General features: G+C 42.3%; 1 protein-coding gene across 1 annotated transcript in view; it reads left to right on the top strand.

The window, feature by feature from the left end:
• LOC122793254 overlaps positions 1-7,427 on the top strand; it is a 171,144-nt gene extending 163,717 nt beyond the window's left edge. The window contains exon 3 of the mRNA XM_044061113.1: positions 4,863-7,427. Coding sequence (XP_043917048.1) covers positions 4,863-5,479 — 617 coding nt within the window. The 3' untranslated portion in view covers positions 5,480-7,427. The remainder of the gene's footprint in view (positions 1-4,862) is intronic.
• The last annotated feature ends 15,370 nt before the right edge of the window (positions 7,428-22,797 follow it).

Here is a 22,797-nt window from a genome sequence, read left to right as displayed (position 1 = left end):
TTCATGGGCCATTTTAAGCCTAGCCAATTATCCCACATGAGAATCAAGCTCTGCACCTTGTGTTTACCAGGTAAACACCTTAACCATTATGCCATCCTCATGTTAGAAATTTATAGTGAGATTTGACAACCTTCCACCCCTGAGAGAGGGATGAGGACAACAAAATATGTTGTACAGCCAGTTGTAATTATCAGTTTACATGTCCAGCAGACATGTATGCGAAATGGGCAGCTATGTATGGGGCGTAATTTTTTTGTGGGAACAGAGTGCCCTTTTTTTATTTTTTTTTCAGGTGAGAGTGGAATGTGAGGTACAGGAAGTAGGTAAATTTGGGGAGGTAGGTTGGGGAGGTTAACAGACAAGACAAACAAGACGCATACAGGGGCGGAGTATGACACATGGGGGGTAAACACAATTGACGGGGACGGATGTTTGGATATCGCAAGCCCATGAGCCCATAGATGGCAACAGTGGAACTGAGATCCTCACCCATGGGCAGTTACCACTGCGCCTTCACAGCCCAGGACGGGGCTGTGCTGGGGGCTGGATAGGATGGGCAGGCACACCCATGAGTTGCGCCACTCTCGCCTCAAGCTGGCATAGGGGATCAGTCACAGAATGCCTGATCTCACTACGCTCCACAGACTGGACCCTATGGAGGGTGAATGGAGGCTCTCCTCTGGCCACTTTTGCAGAGGGGGGACGAGCCCCATCCCCTGCAGCGCTTCCACCTGAAGGTGGCACAGGGCCACTGGAGGAGGAGGTCCCGGCCTGGGCACTGGTGCCAGGTGCACTCGCCAGCTGAGGTGGGAGTGGTGGGTCTGCTGGAACCCGCCTTTCCTGTTGTCCTATGTTTAGCAGTATTTTATGGTATTTTGGGTTAGTAACAAACAACACCATTCAAAATTAGCTGTAACAGCATGCATCAGTATTCCCATTAACCAAACACACATGAATTCCGAACATTGAGCAGCAAGCATAACACATGCATATTTAGAACAACAGTGGACATTCCAACAGCATGCAGGGTTCATTGGTGGCAACAGGCCATCAGGTTTGGATATGTGAACAGGGCACGTGCATCAACGTGCATACAGATATGTATAAACCAACAGGGCAAATGTCCATGGGAATTAATTGTGAATACACATACACAGTTTGGTGTGGAATGGCATAATCTGTGAAAACTGGGTAGGGTGGAGAAATATTACATTAACAACGTAAACTACCTATACGTATACTGTACATTCCTAGTGGATGCAGATATATATCCCCCCTACATGTATTAGTACAGTTTCCTGTATGTAACCTTAGGAATGTTGGTGATGGGGATGTTACTGCTACATTAACATACATTCCATTTTTATTCATATATGTTCATATCTGGATGTGTTCAGGTAAAACATCCTGCTACATTTGATTTATATGGGTCCAGACAACTGTGGATGTTCAGCATTTCATACAACCATACTATCTCCATAATGCAAGGGTACAGCAACATATCCAAATTGTGGGATGGACACAGTCATGTTCTGTACTTTATTATAGACATTTCACTCTTTGGTTGTGGCTGTCTCATTCATTTCATTATGTAATGAATGCAGTATACCTTTATTCCAGACTTATTATAGCTTTCTTGGTAGCTTCAAACTCTCTTTCTCACACTCTCTCACTTATGTTATATTTACATTTCAGGATAGTACTTAATTCTAGGCTTTATTAACATTTATTACTGGGTTACAACAATCCTTTCCAGTTGACTCATTTATTTCATATGGCAGAATTTACAAGGATGTATTCGACAGTTGTCTATCCTTTGTCGATTGAGTACAACACTCATTTTCAGGCTGAAGCAGTTATCTGATATTACAATACAGGTGGAAACTCTATTTGAGACTTGTTTAATCTTTATTACTGAATTGCAATACTCTTTTCCAGGCTGCATCACTTATCTAATCTTACAATACTAGCAGAATCTTTCTTCTAGGCTTATTTCACCTTTATTACTGGGTTACAACACTGAACTCTTTTACAAGCTGTCCCACTTATATTCTATAACAATACCAGCAGAATAATTACTAACCTGCCTGGTGGAGCAACCTCACCAGCCTATCAACACAGGCTTGCCGATTCGTGGAACGAACACCTGCAGCTGTAATATAAATGAAGGAATATTGTAACATACCTATCCATACTATAGGCTAGGATAGCATTTCTTACATACTTAATTACATGGATACTTACTCAGTAGTGGGGCATTGGGCATTTGGCGGGCCTCCTGGATCCATCGGTTCAGTTGGTCCTCCTTTTGTCGCTTCAGGTCTGCATGGTGGTGACGGACCTGTTCACCAGTCTTCGGAATGCCTGTGGCACTTGTGAGATCATGTGCCAACCGGTTCCATGCCTCTGCCTTATACGTTCCCCATTGAACCTGGCCCTGCATAAGTTGCGCTTCATGATCATGGACTAGGAGCCAAACCATATATTTTGACTCCTCAACACCCCACCTTTGTGCTCTAAAGCGATTTCCCTCTCCTGCACCTGCCATCCTGACTGCAAATGGGTACCACAATCAGTTATGGTGTGTATTCCCACCTATGGGGCTTATATATGCCGGTTTTCCCGCATTTACCTGTGATTGGCCATTTTGGATATTTCTCTGCTTACAGCAAACCTGCTTTGTCATGGCTACATTTTCATTCATTCCTATATGTATAGTAATACTGAATTTCTCAGTACAGGTGTCATGGCTTAGTGGTTCAGTACTTTGGCTATGGTGCGCAGTATCCCACGTTCGATCCTTGCCATTGCTTTTTTATTTTACTACTGTCTAGACAGGCTAGTAGGTGTGTCTGTGTAAAGGCGACTTTGCTACAGCTTGCCCAATGTTGCCCGACGGTAAGCTGGTTGGCGCGCTGCGCAGCTCCACGCAAACGGCTTATGCTGGGTAATGCATTATTTAGCCAAAAGCACTCATATTAAGCTGGATAAAGCGCTGCTCAGCTACGGGCACTCATATTGAGCTTGTTAAAGTGCTGCTCAGCTATGGGCACTCATATTAAGCTTGTTAAAGTGCTGCTCAGCTACGGGCACTCATATTAAGCTTGTTAAAGTGCTGCTCAGCTACGGGCACTCATATTAAACTTGTTAAAGCGCTGCTCAGCTACAGGCAGTTATGATTCTTTTTATATAAACATAATATAGGTTTTGTTCAGAAATACATGGGCCATTTCATTACATTTTACTTAAATTAAATTTATATATATCGGGGAATTGTTTCATACTTATTTAAAGAAAAATGGAGGGGATGTTGTGGGGCTCGCACCGTGAATACCTATTCTTTGGGCGACGTCTGTACCGCTACGCTATTGCTACTTTGCTTAATTTGCATATGTAGATCTTATATGCTTTTCAATGTCATATCTGCTAACTGTGGTTGAGCGAAGGGCATACCCGCGCAAACAAGCGCAAATGCGGGCAAACATTTTGGAAGTTATAAAAAAAAAAAAGGAAACTGCTATTTTTACATTTTACATATTTTAGTAGGGTTTAGTCTGTGGGGATGTGTGGTGTTGTGTTCCTTGACATTTCAGCGGACTCGCTCATGGGTGTTTACTTTCAGGACTCTGACTCTTCTGGGGGCGTGTCCCTTTGCTGTTTTCGGCAATCGGACATGCCCCCTACTTTCCTACACGGACCGTGTAAGACTTGGGTATGATTCAGCATGCCCTCATGAATATGCATGGCATGCTGACGTCATACCGTTCAACTGCAGCCTCCGAGTAAGACATATTAAGTCTTACATGGAGGTTTTGTGAATCCGGCCCAATATGTTGTGTTTCTAATGACTGAAGTAATGTCTGTCAGTTCTTCACCCCTTATTAATTCATGTAAGATTTTCATTGAAAGGAATTAAGATTTATATATTTTTTGAGATAAGATGATGGTACTGTTGATCCTAGATTCACTTCATAGAATACGCAACAGGAACTACAGTCATAAACCAATGAATTATTTGTATTATTTTAAAAACAAGGCTTTAGAACTTGTCTAGTGAGGTTCAGCCCTCTTCTAAAAAAAAATAACTTTAAATATTTTAAGGTTTTGGAAGGCCAAACTTGGTGTCTCGATTGCACATAAAATGTTCTACAATGTTTGCAGTTATATAGTTCACTGTCCAACATCTAAAGGAACACCAGAAGTGACATCTTTCTCTTCAACATTCCTTTCTTTGCTTTTCAGGCATTATTATACGTTCTTTTAGCAGTTTATTTTCAAAATTTTTGTCTAACCTTAATGATGTAATGAAATTGTCTTTTTAAGTGATTTAATATAATACAACAGGACTTAACTTTCACAATGATAACCTAGTGAGAATCCATTGCATGCCTGTTTTTTCTTTTGGAAAAAGATTAAATCAAATCAAAAGTAATGTTCTGAATAACATGCTTAGGAATTAATTTTAAAAATGAAATAGAGAGGTACGTTAAGTGCAATCAAAACCATGTATGCTACTGCTAATCTCATTCATTTCATGTAACATGTTTGTGATACACCTACATTTTGACTTTAATGGAATGTAGTGGTGTTTCCTTTTGTTGTTGTTCATAGACAATGGTAAAATGAGAAGACTTATAAGAAATATTGCATATACTGCATTTTGAGTAGTATTACTGCTCACCCACTTCTTTCCATACAGCTTAGTCTGTCACTCGCTAGAAGTGCACTATAGGTATGGGAAGCAATAACTGTGTAACATAGCATTTATGGTATGTAAGTACATGAAAGTAAATGAAAATATCTGCTTTAAAAAACTATTTCAGTATTACATCTATATATATAATAATGTTTTATATTTGCAGAACTGAAAAAACGAACTGCATATGACAGCACAGCTGCAACAGGAATCAATACTACAGAACCAGAACAGGCAGCGATTGAAACAAACTGCGTGATCATCCCACTTACAACTGTAGCTCCCACAGCAAGGGAGGCAGTTGTTGTCACAACTGAAGCAAAGACTTCAAATCCAAAGCCTGCTATTGATACTTTTCCTGGAGTCTCAGCCACTGACCCCTTCCTTCTATTCTGGCTGTATAAAAGGTTTCAGCACCGCCCATTTGTACCTACTGGAACTTTGACATACAGGTATTTGCCTTCCTATGGCACTACATACTATGTCCCAGGACACAGACTAGGTTTATCAGGAAGGCTTAAGGGATATGGCTCCATTAAAGGCATGAAAGGTCCTGGGAAAATGTTGAAAGGTTATGGACCTAGGAGTGGTTTAAAAGGTTATGGCTTTCAAACCCAGCTAAATGGCTATGGCCCATCTAGCAGATTTTGTCACAGAGCTAGAATTGGTAATTTTGGTACAAAAACCTCCTCTGAAGAATATGGCAGAAGGAAACGGGAAGCTGCCCAACCTTTTGAAGAGGATACTATGAAGTTAAACATACAGCAAGATGATTTGAGATAGCATTCCTTCTCTGAGATCTTCAGTCAAGAGAAAAAAGCAACACTTGTTGAGCAGCAAAAAAGGAACTGTATTTCTTTGACTCCAGAGCCCACCTTGGTTCAGGCAAAATTGGGGGCAACAACAAAGCACATCTTCTTAATACAGTGTATCCCTAATTAAAACAACTTTATGGGCTATCAGTACAGAGAATGTACAAATTCCAATAATTATCTTGATATTGTTGTCTAAAAAAAGTTAGCCCATTAATCATCATTTAATCAGAGCAAAATGTATATGTGAACAGTTCATTTTGATTGAGTAATTGGAAGATGTGTAGTACTGTAAATTATATAACTTATTTTATTCAGTTTGTTTTGTTTTACTTTACAGTTAGGTGGTGTGAAATATTGTGTCCTCTTTTCAGCTATAGATTACACTGACAGATTATAGTACTTCCATTAAGTGTGTTTTAGCTATAAACTATATCCTTTTGAACTTCATTTTCCATTTCACTGGAGAATAGTAGCAGAACCAGCTGTTAACAGCTGTAGGCAGTGATTGACTGAAAAAGGTGGTATCAGTTGACTGGAAACCAGTTCACTTTAGTGTAGATTTGATGAAACAGTTTGCATGCTTTGAGAATAGTGAGGATGCAATGTATTGTTTCTAGAAAGTAAGACAGCTTCTCTTAAGTCACCTGGGATAAATAAAATAAGATAGCAGAAAGAAATGACAGAGCAGGCAAGGAGCTACATGCATTAAAAAAAAAAAAAGAAACACATTGTTTGCTTTATTTATCTTGAGTTGCACTGTGCTTAGTGAATGAGCTATGCAAGTCATAAAAGCTGCTTTAATTTTGATTTACAGCTATAGATTTTGTTTGCTAACCAAATTGCCAAAGGACCAGTATCAGGGAATGCATGCTCACAAGGATCATAATCAGAACTTAATTAAGATGACAAGTGACACCTAAGCCAGATAGCAGCTGGGAAGTAAACAGGTTAATACAGTTCTATAATCAGGATAATAATGGAGGGTGTAAATGACTTTAGGTATGTTACTGGCAGAAAGAACACAACTTAGAACAGAACCAAATGATCCAATTAGCAATGTACATTATTGAACACATAATGATCTTGGAATAAAATTAACTAGCTGCTAGGGTTTGAGAGTGGACTTGGGTGCCATAAAATTCATTGGGAAGGGGAAACACCATGCACGTGGAAGGTAGTCATTGTTTCATGGGGGAGAGCTGGTCTTGTGAATTAGTATTTATAGCCCTGAGTGGGAAATAAGTAGTGAAGGGTAGGTGACTCACATTAAATAAGGAATATGGGGATGCAGGGTTCAAGACGGGTCTTAGCTCTGTCTAACTTCAAAGCATAGGAGAAGGATGCAGGGTGCTCACTCAGTTTAATGAGTCATGTTATGAATTCTTCCACAGAGTGATGCTAATGACCAAAAGGTTACATTCCTTTGAAAATGAAGATCTGAAGGAGTTAACTTCATTTATCTGCAACCTATGGGTATTCAGATCCATGTTGGATCTGATCCGGCAACTTTTTCCAAGCATCTGCTCCAAGCTCCAAGCTCCTCCCCTTACCCATAATCCCTCACATCTCCTCCCTCTCATTTGCCACTTCATGCATAAGCATCGTGATCTCTTTAGCTCCAAGTTGGGTATAGTAAGTGATAGTTTTTCTTGTATTTCTAGTGAGTGTGTGTGGTCGTTAGTTTAACCCTTTCCTCCCCCTTCACTGTTCGTTGTTTTTTTGTAAAAAAAAAAAAAAAAAAAAAAAGTTAAAGTTAGTAAGGTAGTATAGTAGGCCTACCCAACCTTGGTGTGTGTGTGTGTGTGGTAGTTTTGGCTTATGTTTTGGCTCTGAGTGGGTTTTTAGTATGGCTGAGCAGCCAAAACCTACTTTTAAAAAATGTACAGAGTGTGGCCACAAGCTTTCACTGGCTGATGGCCACACTCTGTGTGTTATTTGTCTGGGTGTTCCCCATCTTTCTTTGCCATGTAGTGTGTGTGTGGGGTTCAACCCTACGGCCCTAAAAGAAAGGAAGGCAAAGCTGGTAGCTAAGGGCCTTCTACCAGTTTCTGCCTTGGACACGGCGACCTTGACCTCGGCTCTTCCAGTAGCTGATCAACCCCCCCCCCCCAGGCTGGGACTCAACCTCCCATTAAGCCTGTTGAAGTGGGGACTAAAGGAAAAGAGAAGAAAGACAAGAACATGAGAGGGGATAGGCACCGCAAGCGGTCTCCAGAGTGGGAGCCCTTCCCTAGCCCGCCTTCCAAAGTGACTAGGACTACCTCTCCTTGGCTCCACTCCCCAAGGTTCTCCCTGGAGCCAACGCAGCCCTTGGACCCAGGGCCTTCATCGAGGTCAGCGCACTGACCAGCCAGATCCAAGTCGGTCGCCTCCTCTCGCTCGACTTAGAGTCTGTCGGAGTTCGATATGGACAGGATGATGAGGACATTCATTCGGACCCAAATCCAATTGGGAGTCTTGCCAGGCACCTCTCCAGCTGGAGAGGGGACCGCCATGCTCTTCTTCCATCTAATTTTTCCTTCCCCAATCTGACCTGTGGTTTCAGGGTTTATGGATCCAAGGATCCTCGGAGCTGGGGATTCGGCGCTGATGGTTCCTCCAACCTCGACGCTGGCAATTACCTTGAGTTCCTTGGATCAGGCCTATTCAGATCCAAGCAACTCCCGGGACCAAGAATGGGGAGTCGAATCCGAGGGAATGGAGGTGTCTTCGGCTCCGACATTGTCGGATCCAAGCCATTCCTTCAGAACCCCAGCTATCTCAGCCTCAGCCCCCGATCCTCATGGCAGAGCCGGGGAGAGCTTCCTCTTTGTTGGTTGCTAAGGAGGTGCGATCTCCATCAGCATTTGACGTGGTGGAGAGGGTTCTCTCCCAAGGATTGAGACCCCACCCTATTTTCTTGGACTCTGCCCAGGCTCCCATGGATTTGGTCATGACTCCCTTCAGCTTGTCCCAGGGACAGCCCATGCTAGAGGACCCCCAGGTGGATCCCATCATGGAACCTCCCGTGACTCACAAGCCCTTTTCAGAGAGTCCCACTGAAGAGGGTCCCCATAAGCACTTGTGTAAAAGGAGGCACATGGACTCCCCCAAGTCCCTCACAGAAGATACTGACTTAGATGAAGGTGAGGGTTCCCCAGGTCACCTCCCAATGATGTGTCCTTTGGAGACATCATGGAGATCCTCCACCAGAGGGGAAGTTGGTCAGCCCCAAAACCCTCTGCGGATGAGTCAGTATTCCTGGAGGCCTTTGGCACGGGCCCATCTACATCCTGGGTGTCCCCTCCTGTGGATCTCTTAGTGGATCTTATTACCACATTGGCATGACACCATAGAGCCAATACCTAAATGTCCGGACAGGATCCTCTCTCCTCCCTCAGGCAGACAAGCCTGGTACAAGGGATCCTCGGTGAATACTATGGTGGTTGCAGCTGCCACCATGAAGGAAGAGGCGCAGGAAAGTTCCTCGGTCCACCCTCCGGACAAGGAGTCTAGGGCAGTGGGTTGGTTTGGGAAGTGAGTCTTTTCTTCAGCGACATTTTCTATTCGAGCGCTGAATTATTAGGCACACGTTATATGACTTCAGCGAGACCTAGTCATAGAGTTCACTGTGTCACCCCCAGAGTCTTTGTCGCCAAACGACAAGTGATTATTCTCTGCAAAAATTTTGACTCTCAAATCTGTATCGAACATGTCCATGCATCTTCTTTCCCATGCCACAGAAGGAGCGGCTAGGGCGGCTGGGACCGGTGTAGCTATGAGGCGACACGCTTGGCTCAGACTGTGTCAATTCGCGGACCCCTTCAAGGTGTCATTCACAAATGCTTTCTTCGATGGTTCTTCCCTGTTCGGGTAGACAGTACGTGACACTCTGGTCCAGAGCGAGAAGGACGGGAAGACTCTGTCTGCCATTGGAGTCCACTTCTCTAGCCCTCAAAGATCCTTTTCTAGGAATCATTGAGGGCAAAAGAAGATGTGGTTCCAAAAATCTCAGTTTTCCCAGGACTCTCAGGACAACTCTTCCACTAGAGACAGAGGGGGACAAGACAGATGCTGCATAAGAGACAGAGGAGGACCGAGGAACTTTGGGTCTAGGGAGACCTTCTCGGACAGACCCACGCAGCAGCCCTGAGAGGTTGCCTGACTGTTCTATTCTGGAGACAGTCGGGGGAAGATTATCATTGCACCTAACGGCTTGGGAGTCCATTATGGCGGACCATTGGGTGCTTCAAATAATATCCAGAGGCTACTCTATCCTGTTCGTTGCCCCTCCTGTCCAACCAAAGTGCCTCCCAGATGTTCCACCCACTCAAAGGGAGGCGGCAGCACAAGAGATTTCAAAGCTGCTTCACAAACGAGCCATTGAACTGGTCCCACCAGATCAGTCCAGATTAGACATTTACTCCAGATTCTTTTTAGTGCCAAAAAAGACGGAGGACCTCAGGCCCATATTGGACCTGTCAGCCCTGAACCTGACTGTAGCCAAGCAGAAATTCCAGATGGTCACCCTGCAGTCCATTCTACCTTACCTCCATGCAAGAATGCAACTTGATGTGCTCGACAGACCTCCAGGACGCTTACTACCATATCAAAATTCGCAGAAGCTCCAGGAGATTCCTTCGCTTCTGGCTGGGAGCCAACAATTTCCAGTTCAGAGCCCTACCATTCAGTCTCACCACAGCCCCCAGGGTGTTCACCAAGGTTATGGCAGTTGTAGCGGCTCACCTGAGGCTTCAGTGAATTCAGGTGTTTCCTTACCTAGACAATTGGCTCCTCACTGCTACTACCAAGCGTCATCTTTGCACGGCCAGAGACTCCTTCCTGCATCTTGCAGTCAACCTAGGGGTTACCATCAATGTCTCCAAGTCCCTCTTGAACCCGGTACAGACTTTGGAATTTATAGGGGCACGGCTGGACACCCTACAATTGAAAGTCTTTCTAACTTGGGACAGGGTCCAGAGCCTGAGGGCCCATGTATCAGTGATCCTTGGCCACAGGCTGCCAATGGCAAGTGATGTTCTCCGTGCCCTAGGCTCCATGGCTGCAGCAATCTCAATCCTTCCCTGTGCACGCCTTCACATGCGGGTGCTTCAGTGGACCCTTGCAGTACAGTGGTCTTGGCTAGACCTCCCCATGGACTATCCAATTCAAATCAGCAGAGCCTGCAAGATGTCTCTTCTCTGGTGGCTCCAATTGCTGGAAATCTTGGCAGGGCGACCCTTCATAGCACCCATAGCCCAAGCCACAGTGACCACGGATGCCTCCCACCTTGGGTGGGGGGGCACTATTTGGGGGGGGTGGTCCAAGGTAAGTGGTCCCAGATCAAGACCAGATTGCATATCAGTGTTCTGGAGATGAGGGCAGTGCTTTTAGCATTGCAAGCCTTTTACCCTGTTCTTCCCCCAGGGATGACTGCAGTTCAGTCAGACAACATGTCTGTTGTCTGGTATATCAACAAACAGGGGGGAACCAGATCTTACCTTCTCTGTCACGAAACTATGAGAGTGTGGGAGTGGGCGATCTCCACCATTCGGTTTCTAATTGCAACGCACATCCTAGGATGCTCCAACATTTTAGCAGACAGATTGAGCCAGGCTATTCTAATGTCATATGAGTGGTCTCTGAAACAATCGATAGCGGAGGAGATCTTCCTTGCGTGGGGTCAACCTTGCTGCGATCTCTTGACATCTCTTTCCAACAGGAAGTGCAGCAAGTTCTTCACTCTGATTCCCTCACCAGGGGACTCCCCCAGAGACGCTCTCATCCATGCTTGGCCTCCTGGGTCACTGTATGCTTACCCTCCGTTACCTCTCATTCCAAAGTTTCTTCAGAAAGCTTGCCAACTGGGGTGAAAAGTGATCCTCATTGCCCCATTCTGGCCTCGTCAGGTGTGGTTCCCCTTCCTCTGGTCTCATGTTCTAACTCCTCCTCGGATTCTGGATCCTTGCCTGGATCTCATCTCTCATCCCTCGGGCATCTGTCCGCCCAAACTGGACAGCCTCAAGCTGACGGCTTGGTTCTCCAGTTCCCCTAATTGCTAGGACTCCTGGTTTGTCATCTTCAGTAAAGACTATTCTGGTGGCATCCCACAAAGCTTCCACTAGGAAGATTTATCACAGCAAATGGAAATGCTTCTCTATTTGGGCTTCTCAGAGGAATGTAGGTCCCTTTACAGCCCTGGTTCCTGCAGTGTTGGAGTTTTTGGCCAATATTTTCCAACAAGGGGCTAGTTCCTCCACGGTAAAAGTGCAACTGGTGGCCATCTCTAATTTTCATGTTGGCAAAAATATGAATGCTCTGGCCTCTTTGAGACTGTGTAAAGCTTTTCTGAAAGGCACCTTTCTTTTACACCCTCTGGTTAAGGACTCAGTCCCTCCTTGGGACCTTACCCTGGTTCTGCAGGCATTAGTTGCTCCCCCCTTTGAAACTGCAGCATCAGTAGATTTGAAATTCTTATCCTGGAAGACAGCTTTCCTAGAGGCTATTACTTCTGCCAGGAGTGTTTCTGAGATTCAAGCTTTGTCTGCCATGCTCCCTTACTTGATCTTTCATAAAGACAGGGTCTCGCTCTGCACGAACCCATCCTTCTTACCGAAAGTTGCCTCTGACTCAAATATTAATTGGACAATTAACCTGCCTGTTTTCTTTCCAAATTTTCAGAACAAGGGTGAATATAAACTGCATTTGCTAGATGTTGATAGACATCTTTGGTTCTATTTACATAGAACTAAACCCTTTGTAAGTCTGAGCAGTTATTTGTGTCCTTTTCTAGACCCTTTTTGGGCAAAGCCATATCCAAGGTCTCCTTAGCTAGATGGATTACACAATGTATACTGCAAGTCAATAAGGACAAAGGTCTGTCCCCACCTGGTCCTGTTACAGCTCATTCTAGAGATCTATGGCAACTTCTGCTGCTTTTTGGTCTAGGGTTTCACTGGATAATATCTGTGCAGCAGCAACCTTGGCAAGGTCACATACATTCATTTCTCATTATAAGTTGGATTTGATCTCTATAGGGAGAGCATCCTTTAGTTCTACGGTGCTCAGGAATATCCTTCCATGAGGGCCTCCCAAGAGTTTTGGTAGCTGGGGACTCTGTCCCACAGGTTGCAGATAAATGATGTTAACTACTTTCAGATAAAGAAGTTATGTACTCACCATAACGTTCCATCTGAGTAGTTATACTTCATTTTCTGCAACTGTCCTGCCCTCCTTCCCCCGAACCTGTTCTAGGTTAGTGATGTTATTGAGTTGCTGATAGTTTGGATAGTGGCAAACTCGATCTGAGGGAAGGTAGGAGATGTGAGGGATTATGGGTAAGGGGAGGAGCTTGGAGCTTGGAGCAGATGTCTAGAAAAATTTTCTGGCTCAGATCCAATATGGATCTGAATACCCACAGGTTGCAGAAAATGAAGTATAACTACTCAGATGGAACGTTATGGTGAGTACATAACTTCTTTTTTCTTCTTTTGGTGGGGATTGCACAGGGAGGTTATCATCATTCAAGGTAAGAGCACATGATGTTGTAGGATATCAGAACTGCAGTGGAGGTAGATGGATGTAAAGCAGCAAGGAAGAGCTTGAAGCAAGTGTGGCTGTCTATAAAAGACCCCTAAAATGGATGGTAAAGGAGACTACTGAATTCACAAATAAATATATTTAAGGACAGAGGATAGGGTCACTACATAAAGAGGTTAGACGGGCAACAGAAAGAAGATATTTTAGTTAGGAAAACAGTAGACTATGGGAATATTTTAATCAGGAAATTTTAGTAAAGTGTAAATGGCTCAGACATACAAGATGTAAGAAATCAGAACATTTTTTTTTCTTTTCCTTAGTGCAGGAATCAAGCAGAGTGGTGGGACCAATGTAACATGATATATATAAATATACATCAAGGATATTGCAATAAAAATCAACAAAAATATTGAATTCTATTATGTGCAGAGTTTTGTTCCTGTCTGCTAGCATCCAACTTCAGTAATCGTTCAATGAATAAATTAAAACACTATTAGAGAATACTCATGTACTGTGTTGTAGATAGAAGTGATCAGTAGCAAGGGTGCAGTTAAAACAGGTCATAAGTGGATCAGACTTGCTAAATTATATTCCTTTTTAAGTGTAAAGCCCAGTTTTGCACTTAAACATTGAAACAACATTACAAAGAAAATGATACTCTATTGCTCACACACATACAGCCAGACATATACACACATACAAACACATGCATAAGCAAATGCATCTACATTAACACAAATGAGCATGCACATCCACACAAACACAATTACACACACACATGCATACACAAACACATGCTAAATACATTTTTATGCTTTTGAGGTTGTTTTATTATTCATTTTCATATTTCCATTTAGATATAGAACTTATCTTGAGTTTACTATGTTTAAAAAAAGGTAAATACTAGAAAATACTACAATTTAATAATAAGAAAATAATACAAAATACTAGAGAGATGCATACACTCTCAGGTCTCAGACTACCTCCTTACTAACATCCTCCTTTCCAATACTCAGCATGGTTTCCGACCAAACCATAGCACCACCACTGCCTTACTCTCCTTTACTAACGCTATCCTTCAGCATAAAAACAATGGCTATCTCTCCTCTGCTACTTTCCTAGACCTATCTAAAGCATTTGACATGGTCCCACACAAACAACTCATCTCTGTCCTCAATAACCTATCCTTCTCTCAGTCACCAATTGGTCTCAGAGTTACCTGTCTGACCGCCAACAATCCATTGTATGGCAGAATGACATATCTCCCCAACTACCTGTCTCCATAGGGGTTCCCCAAGGATCCATCCTTGGACCCCTACTCTTCTCTGTTTTCACCAATAATCTAGCCTCTGCTACCAAACATGGCACACTCATACAATATGCAGATGACTCAACCATCATCTGCTCAGCCCAGTCCCTACCCAAACTGCAAAAAGTCACACAGGAAGCCTTTTCCTCTGTTGAAACTTGGTTATCCGATGCCCAATTAATACTTAACCCAAACAAAACTAAACTACTCATCTTCCAACCCACCAAACATGCTCAAAACAACTCTCACTTTAACATCACAGCAAAACACAACACCATTATATACCCAACTGAACACACCAAATTGCTAGGAGTGGAAATAGACAATAAACTAAAATTTGACATTCACATATCCATTACCATAAAAAAAGTCCACAAAAAACTAGGAGCGTTATACAGAAATAAGCAACTTCTCATCAAAGCAGCAAAGATTTCAATAGCAAATTCCCACCTTATCTCCACCCTACTTTATGCCTCTCCAATATATACCAACCTAAGGCAATGCAATCTAAACAAGCTAGAGACCTGCTACAACAAAATCGCCAAATTCACCACAGGGGCATCCTACCGTAGTAACCACTGTCTCTCACTTGCTGAACTGGGCTGGCTTGAACTCCCTCACCTCCTTCAATGGTATCAACTCTCACTCACCCACAAACTAGTAAACATCCACTAAATGTCCCATCCCTCCAGAATCTACTCCAACCCTATCGCACCACCAGACCACTAAGATCCAGCAACAAAAATCACTTGCAGATCACTAAAGCCAATAACTCTGCTGGTGAAGCACTATTCTGTTGCACCATAGCCAAATTATGGAACTCCTTCCCACCCACAATTACTTCCGTACCATCATGCACCCACTTCAAAACTTTACTAAAAGCGCACCTAAAAACATGCAGGCTATGCCCTTGCATCTCCCACTCTAATATCACCCACACCATCCAACCACTACCTTTCTTTCTACTCCACTAACTACCTTGATTATAGCAAGCTCAGATGCTCATAAGCCTAGTACTTATTATACAGCAGGAACTTCTTATTATAACATTTGTTAATGTCTGTTATGTACTTCACAGATAAAGATTCTAGTTGTCTGCTGATGTACTATGTTCTTCATCTGTAAATATGTTGTAAGTAATTGCTATGTTAAATTGTTAATCGCTATTAATCCAGTGTAACTACTGTCTGTTTATTTTAACTGTGGAGCTTTTCTCCCCGGGACTCCGCTGAAAATGGACCTACTTCCAGTCGGACACTCCCTGTCAACAAATGTAAATAAATGCACTGCAGCTTAGTCTTACATATGTAATTGTTTATTTAAAGTTATTCCAGGAATATACTTCAACATATGATTTCATACATAAGACATTTCAGCTGTTGCACCTTTCCAAGTATTCTTTTTGCTTATGTATGTTGTTGTGTCTTTCGGATTTTCCTGGTTAGGGGTCACCACAGGGGACCTCCGGTCCGCTAATGATTGGTAGTTGATTTTTACGTGCCGCGTTACCAGCCCTGACGCACAACCTTCAACGAAGGTACTCCCACTCACGCATGTCTCCGCGCAGAAGACGCTCTAGCTGAGGATTGAACCGGACAGCGTCTTACTGTGAGGCGACAACGCTACCTCAGCACCACCACCGTGGGTCTTTTTGCTTATGTATGTATGCATTTATTTATCCTGTCAGTTTTCTTCCCAAGTTATATTGCAAATAGTTATTTATTTATTTATTTATTGTTTGAGTAACACAGTTGTCAAGGTATTCTGACATTCTATTAACATGCATCTGGAAGTTACCTGTGTCAGGACTCTTTCATATCTTAATTCTTCTTCTTCTTTTCACCAGTATAATGGCAAAACTTTCCACTTTCTGTTGCTAGCCTGGAGGTAGCATAATGTTTCATATGTTACTGTATTATAAACCATAAAGGCTTGCACTATTTTCATAAATATCTCTCTAGTTTCTGTTTCTTGTGGTTTTGGGAAGCTTTGTTGTTGAAGCCTGTATGTTAATAATGTAAATGATCTATTCTAGAAGTTTCTTCTCAATTTTTCGTGTAAGTATGATGGGCTTCTGTCAGTTTCTAAAATCAATATTTAGGATTGCTAGATCTGCTGGCACAGATTATGACTTGACTATGACCCAAGCAGCCTAAGTTTGATTATCATCTTAGGTACTTGTTGGAGCTTTTATGGGGCAGAAAAAGCAATGCAGAGGCTAAGCCTGGTCACCTTCTCGGGTGGGGTGTTAGAGGGATGACATGTGAGTAAGGCCAGGCCATTCATGTAGCGAGTAGAGAGAATTATAGATGAGTTGAGTAAGGGGGTGGGTCTCAGGAGAGTTCCTGACTACATGCCCATGGTGGGATCATTCCTAAAACCTTATCTTTCCAATATGATGTCAGCTTATAGGGTGGGCAGGGCCATGACTGTTTCAAAATTCATCAGTTCCTGTGAGAGCCCCTTCACACCAACTTGAGAGGTATTGATGACCTCAGCTTGGAGGGGTTAAACACTCAGGTGAACTACCACAATAAGTGCTGACAGACTGGGGTAGATTTGCAGAGTAGGGAGACCTCCCTGCATCTGTAATATAGCTGATTCCTACACTGTAAGAGAGAGAGGTTGATTTGCAGAAACAAAATCTGATATTTTAAATGCTGTATTTTTCCTCGTTTAGTATCTGATGCACATTTTTTCATTCATTTTACTATGTTGTAGTTTTCTTATTCAGTTTTTCCCTCAACTTTAAGAGACTGCCTCTCCTTATTGTAAAATAAGCCACTATTAAAAGGATTTCACTAGCTGTGAGCTTTACAAAATCCCAGGGGACAGCCACAAATATTCCTCAGGTTGGTCCTGTTTTATTTCTCTTAATGAAAATATTAGTCTCTGGGCTGAAGCTAGTTTGAGTTGTCCTAATATGAAATCATACCTGTGATGTGAATGATAATATGATGATGTAGCATTTCTAAGAGTTTCCTTTTTGCCTATATTTTAAATAAAAGTAGTAATATAATCCGGTGCTGCCTACTTTTTTCAGCTGCCTGCGCAAACTATATATACAAATTACTTTGAAATCCAAACCTGCAGTGTGTGTGTAACCCTAAATCTGAAAGCAGATAGAGCACCTAGTTTGTCACTTTACGTCTGTGAGTAAATTTCTGATGTGTCCAGATCCTTAGAGTTCCTATACTCAGTAATATTGCACAGCAGCAATTGCTATCAAAGAACATACTGCCCAGTCATCATCCTACATATATTCAGCCATATAATCTTTCAACTTTCATTTAAAACTATGCAATGTGAAGAAATAGAAAATAGTAACTGATAATTTATTCCACAGTAAAACAATCCTAAATGTTACAAATCTGGTTCATGTTCCAGTAAAATTTCTGCCAAACTGCAAATGAACATGCACTGGTTCTGATTATAATCTCTATACATAGCAATTTATCATTAAACATTTAATACTCCAAGTGTAGATCTCCACTTAGCAATGTATAACATACCAGATAAAGTGTCAATGTATTAACTTATTTATTTAAGTTTATTAACTAGGGGAATGGCCTGGCCTGTAGATTCCTTTCAGCCATTTCCCTGAAAAAAAAGAACATTTATGATAATTTACTAGACAAGTGGTAACGTACAATACTTACAGGTAGTTTTATAATAATTTGGAAGACAATAGTATCTATAATACATTGCCACCTTATATCAAAAAGTTCTTCTATGAGGTTCTTGCATACCTCTCAACCACTTAGAGCAAGAAATTTGGACAAAACCTAAAATTATGGGGGGGGGGCAAAAATAATGACATATTTTAAATATCGCTCTTATAAAGTTAGAAAGATGCTAGAATAACAGAATTTGTGTCAGCATGTATTTTCTGAAGGATATAAAGTCTGAATCTTAAATATATGTCATTATTTCATGACTTCATTCCTCAGTGATTTGCTGGAAAATCACAAATTTTATGAGTAACAGACCAAAATTGTGAGGCAAAAAAAGACATTATGTAAAATCTGGTCAGTTGAGAGGTATGAGTTGTTGAATGGAGTGCCTTCTGTGTGGAGTCTGTATGTCCTCCTAGTGTTCATATGAGTTTCCTCTAGGTGCTCTGATCCCCCCCCCAAAAGTCATCTGGTAAGTGGTAAATTGCCCATAGGTATGTGTGCATGTATGTGTGCTATGGAATAAATGCTTAGGAATCTACTTCCATTTCCCCCCTTGCCTGGCAAATTCTGCGAATGTCAATGGCTGTTCATGGGGTTGCTATGGGAGTCAGTTTGTAAACATGGCTCGATGGATATAACATTATACTTTCAGTTATTTGTTTTATTTATTTATTTCAGTTTGATTACCGGGGAAGTCCACTGGGCCAAGAAGTACCCATTTTCAGTGGAGGCCCGGGGAGAAAAGCTCCAAAAACAGTACAATCAAGGTTACATACAGTAATGGATGATAATACAATGTCACAAACAGTTAGGAATATGTGAGATGCAGTAGTAGGCAATACAGTAAGGATTACATAAAATACAATCATAAAAGTACAATGTTCAAGATGTAGTGTCTGCAAAGAAAAAAGGTAAAACTTTTTTTTTTTTTTTGCTACATATGAACAGTATTTACATACTTACAGTCAACTGAAAGTCAGCTATAACCATATAGGGGGAACATAGAATGAAATTAAAAGAGTATATAGTAGATTGGTGCTTGAGAATAGAGGTCAAGGTGGAGAAAGTTTCTAGAATTTATACTGGGTGAAAGCAAGGACATTTCCATTTGGAGGATAAGTGTAAGAAAAGATGGGTCTTGAAAGAGTCAGAGTTAGGGATGGTCCTAAGAGAAGGTGGGAGGGAGTTCCATTTTCTACCAAGAGGGAAGGAGAGTAGGAGCTGGCCAGCGGGATGCTTAGGTTTGTGAATGGAGATTAGGTTTTGGTGTTCAGATCTCAGAGATCGGTTAGGGATGTAAGGGGAAGGATGTTAGATAAGGCAGGGCATTTTTCTGGATAAAATATTAATTTGTGAGCGGTAGTTAGTTGGAGATAGTCAAGGTAGTTAGGGAGTTCTAACCAGTTTAGAGATTGTAGGGCATGGCAGTGGTGAGTACAGGTTTTGGATTTGGTGGCAAATTTAGAGATCTTATTATAGCAAGCTTCGAGTTTTGAGGTGTTGGAAGCAGAAAGATTAGTTAGAAGTGGGGCACCATAAAGGAGAGAAGGGAGGAGGTAGGTGATGGCTAAGGTATGCCTAGAGGAGTTAGAAAGAAATTGATTATTCCTGTAGAGCATACCTAATTTTTGGTGGGTTTTCTTTATGTTTTGTTGAATGTGGAGATCAAATTTGAGCTGTTCATCAATGGTGATGCCAAGGAGTTTTGCAGAAGGGACCACTTCTATAGGAGTGTTGGTTAGGCTTTGGACATTGACTGAGTTTTTGTTAAAGGAAGATGCCTTGGTAGGAAGGAAAATTAGTATTTTAGATTTATTGGAGTTAAGGGAGAGATGGTTTTGGTGCATCCACTTTTCAGTAGTGGAGAAAGCTTTTTGAGTTTTGGACAGAAGTTCAGAAGGGTTGGAGGCAGAACAAACTAGGGTGGAGTCACCAGCGTATTGGATGACTGTAGTGTCAGGGAGGGCAGTGTGAAGGTTATTTATAAAGATGCTGAAAAGCAGGGGGCCAAGGATGGACCCCTGAGGAACGCCGGTGGGTGTGGGTAAGAAGGAAGAGGTGGAGGCTTTCCATCTGACAGCCTGAGATCTGTCTGAAAGGTAACTGGAGAACCAGGATAGAGTGTTGGGGGAGAGATTAAGGTTGGAGAGATGGAAGAGAAGATGTTTATGGGAGATGGTGTCGAAGGCTTTGGAAAGATCTAGCAGAATAGTTGATACAAGAAGTCCGGTATCTCGGGCTTGATTGATAGTTTCTAGGAAGGCTAGTAGGGCAGTTATGGTGCTGTGGCCGGGACGGAAACCATGTTGGGTGGGTGTGAGTAGCTGATTCTGAGTTAAGTAGGGTAAAAGTTGGTGGTGGATGCATTTTTCTAGGATTTTAGATAGTGGGGAGAGTAGGGCAATGGGGCGGAAGTTAGAAATGGAGGTGTTTTTGCCTCCTTTGTGAAGAGGAAGAATGTAGGCAGAACGCCAAAGTTTGGGTACATAAGACTCTTTTAAGGATCGGTTGATCAGGATACTAATCGGGAGAGCAATACCTTCAGCAGCATATTTGAGGAAAGAGGGGGGAATGTTGTCGGGGGCATTAGAGCATGGCTTTAGTTTAGATAAGAGTTTTTTTATATACATTGTGGAAACTGGTTTGAGCTGGAACATGGAGGGATGGCTATTAGGGATGTTGGAGGTGGGGTTGAGGAAGTTGGGAGGATTTTTGTCTGGAAAAGTTTTGGTTAGCTTAGCTATAGAGTCTGTAAAGAAGGTATTAAAGTGAGTGCTCAGTTCCTTGTCAGTTAAATTTGGATCAGGGCAGGGGTTATTTCTTGACCCTGGATGGAGAAGAGAGTTAACAGATTTCCAGAATTGTTTTGGGTTTTTAGTATGGTTGGATTGAAGTTTATTGTAGTAGATTTTTTTGTCTGAGGTGATTAGCTTTTTTACTTGGTTTTGGAGTTGGGTGTATTGGAGCCAGGCAGTAGGCAGTTTAGTTTTTTGATAAAGTTTCTAGGATTTGTCTCTGAGATGCATGGAATTTTTAGTCTCTTTGGTAAGCCAAGGAGCAGAATTGGTTTTGATTCGCTTGTTTCTTAGGGGGGCTTGGGAGTTGAGCGTGTTTATGAAGATAGAGTTAAAGTGCTCAACAGCATTGTCAAGGGTGAGAGAGTTTAGGATTTGCCAGTTGATTTGCTTAAAAATGTTAGAGAAAGTTGTGGGGTCGAAGTTGCTAAGGTTACGGGTTTGAATGTAATGATGTTGGTATTGGGAGGAGTTAGTAGAGCGATGGATGTATGCAGGGAGGTGGTCGCTGAAGGTGTTAGGGGAAGTACCAGAGAGAGAGATTTTGTTTGGATGAGAGACTAAGATCCAATCTAAGATGTACCCTGGGGGGTGGATTTTGTTAGGATGGGTGGTAGAATGTATTACTTGGGTGAAGTTGTAGAGGTTAATAGCTAGGTAGCGGGTGGGTGTGTTGATTTTATTCCAGTCGATGTTAACATCGCCAAGAATGAAGGTTTCATACTTTATTTCAGATGAGGCCCAGTGAAGAATATTTTCTAGGGTTGAGATATTGTTGCCTGGAGGTATATATAAGGAAATAATGCAGATGTTTTTATGTTTATTAAGTCGAAGTAGTCCTGCTGTTATTTCAGTGTTTTTATAATGTGGGGTTGGGATTTGCAGGGGGATTAGGGATAGACGGTTAGAGTAAATAAGGGCAGAGCCTCCACCTTTTTTGTTTAAGCGGTCACTCCTGAGGATGTGGAAACCTGGAGAAAGGATTTCAGAATCAGAGATATGTGGTTTTAGCCAAGTTTCAGAGATGGCTAAGATATCAGGTTGGTTGAGGTTGATCCAAGCATGAACATGATGGATTTTGTTGTTGAGGCTCTGGGCATGGATAGTGAAGATTTTAAGGGTGTTATGAGAGAGAGATGAAGAAGAAGGAGAAGGGGGGAGAAGTTTGGTTAAAGTAGGGGATGAAGAGGAAGAAGAGATTGAGTTGCTAGGAGTGAGGCAAGGGCCAGGGTTAGGATGTATGTCTCCAGATAAGGCTAGGATATTACAAGAGATAAGTTTTAGCCTTTTGAGTTTGGATTGAAGGGAGATGTTTGGGGAGAGTGGAGGTGTAAGAGAGGATCTTTTAGAAGAAGTAGAGAATAGTTTGAGCTGGAAAAGGTGTAGAAGGTTTAGAGGGGTAAGGGAGGGGAAATGGAGTGAAAATGTGAGAGTAGAAGAGGTTGTGGATGAGTAAGTGGGGTAGTTTGAAAAGGCGGTATATAAGGGGGGGCTTTAGACGAGTATGAAGTAGCATGATAGATAGGAATTAGTAAGATAAGTAGGGAGCAAGGGAGTATGTAGGAAAAGAGGGTTGTGGAGGGCATATTTGGAATGGGTGAGAAGAAGGAAGTGAGAAAAATAGGAAATGAAGTTTCAAGCTTAGAGAAGGAGAGGAGAAAGTGAGTGGTAAGGGGGAGTAAAAGTGGAATAGGAGAGGGGAAGATTAAGTGAGATGAGAAGGGGAGGAGTAAGAGAAAAGGGAGGAGTAGGAGGAGAAAATTATAGAGTGGTTGGGATTGGCTACCAGATGGAGGAAAAGAGGAGATAATAAAAGATTGTGAGTGGTGAAAAAGAATGGTGGGAGGAGTTAGTGAGGGATAAATGTAGATGTGCTAGGGGCGGGTGGAATTTGGGGGCAGGGTAGGGGAGTTGTTGTGAGAAGTAGTAAAAATCTTGAATATGCACATAAAGAGAGATCTAAGTAGAAGTCAGTGCATAACATAAA

Source organism: Protopterus annectens, chromosome 2.part0, assembly GCF_019279795.1.
Source record: "Protopterus annectens isolate FY-2018-M chromosome 2.part0, PAN1.0, whole genome shotgun sequence".
NCBI lineage: Eukaryota > Metazoa > Chordata > Ceratodontiformes > Protopteridae > Protopterus > Protopterus annectens.
The sequence above is the reverse complement of the archived record's forward strand: the minus strand, read 5'-3'. Positions and strand labels throughout refer to the sequence as shown.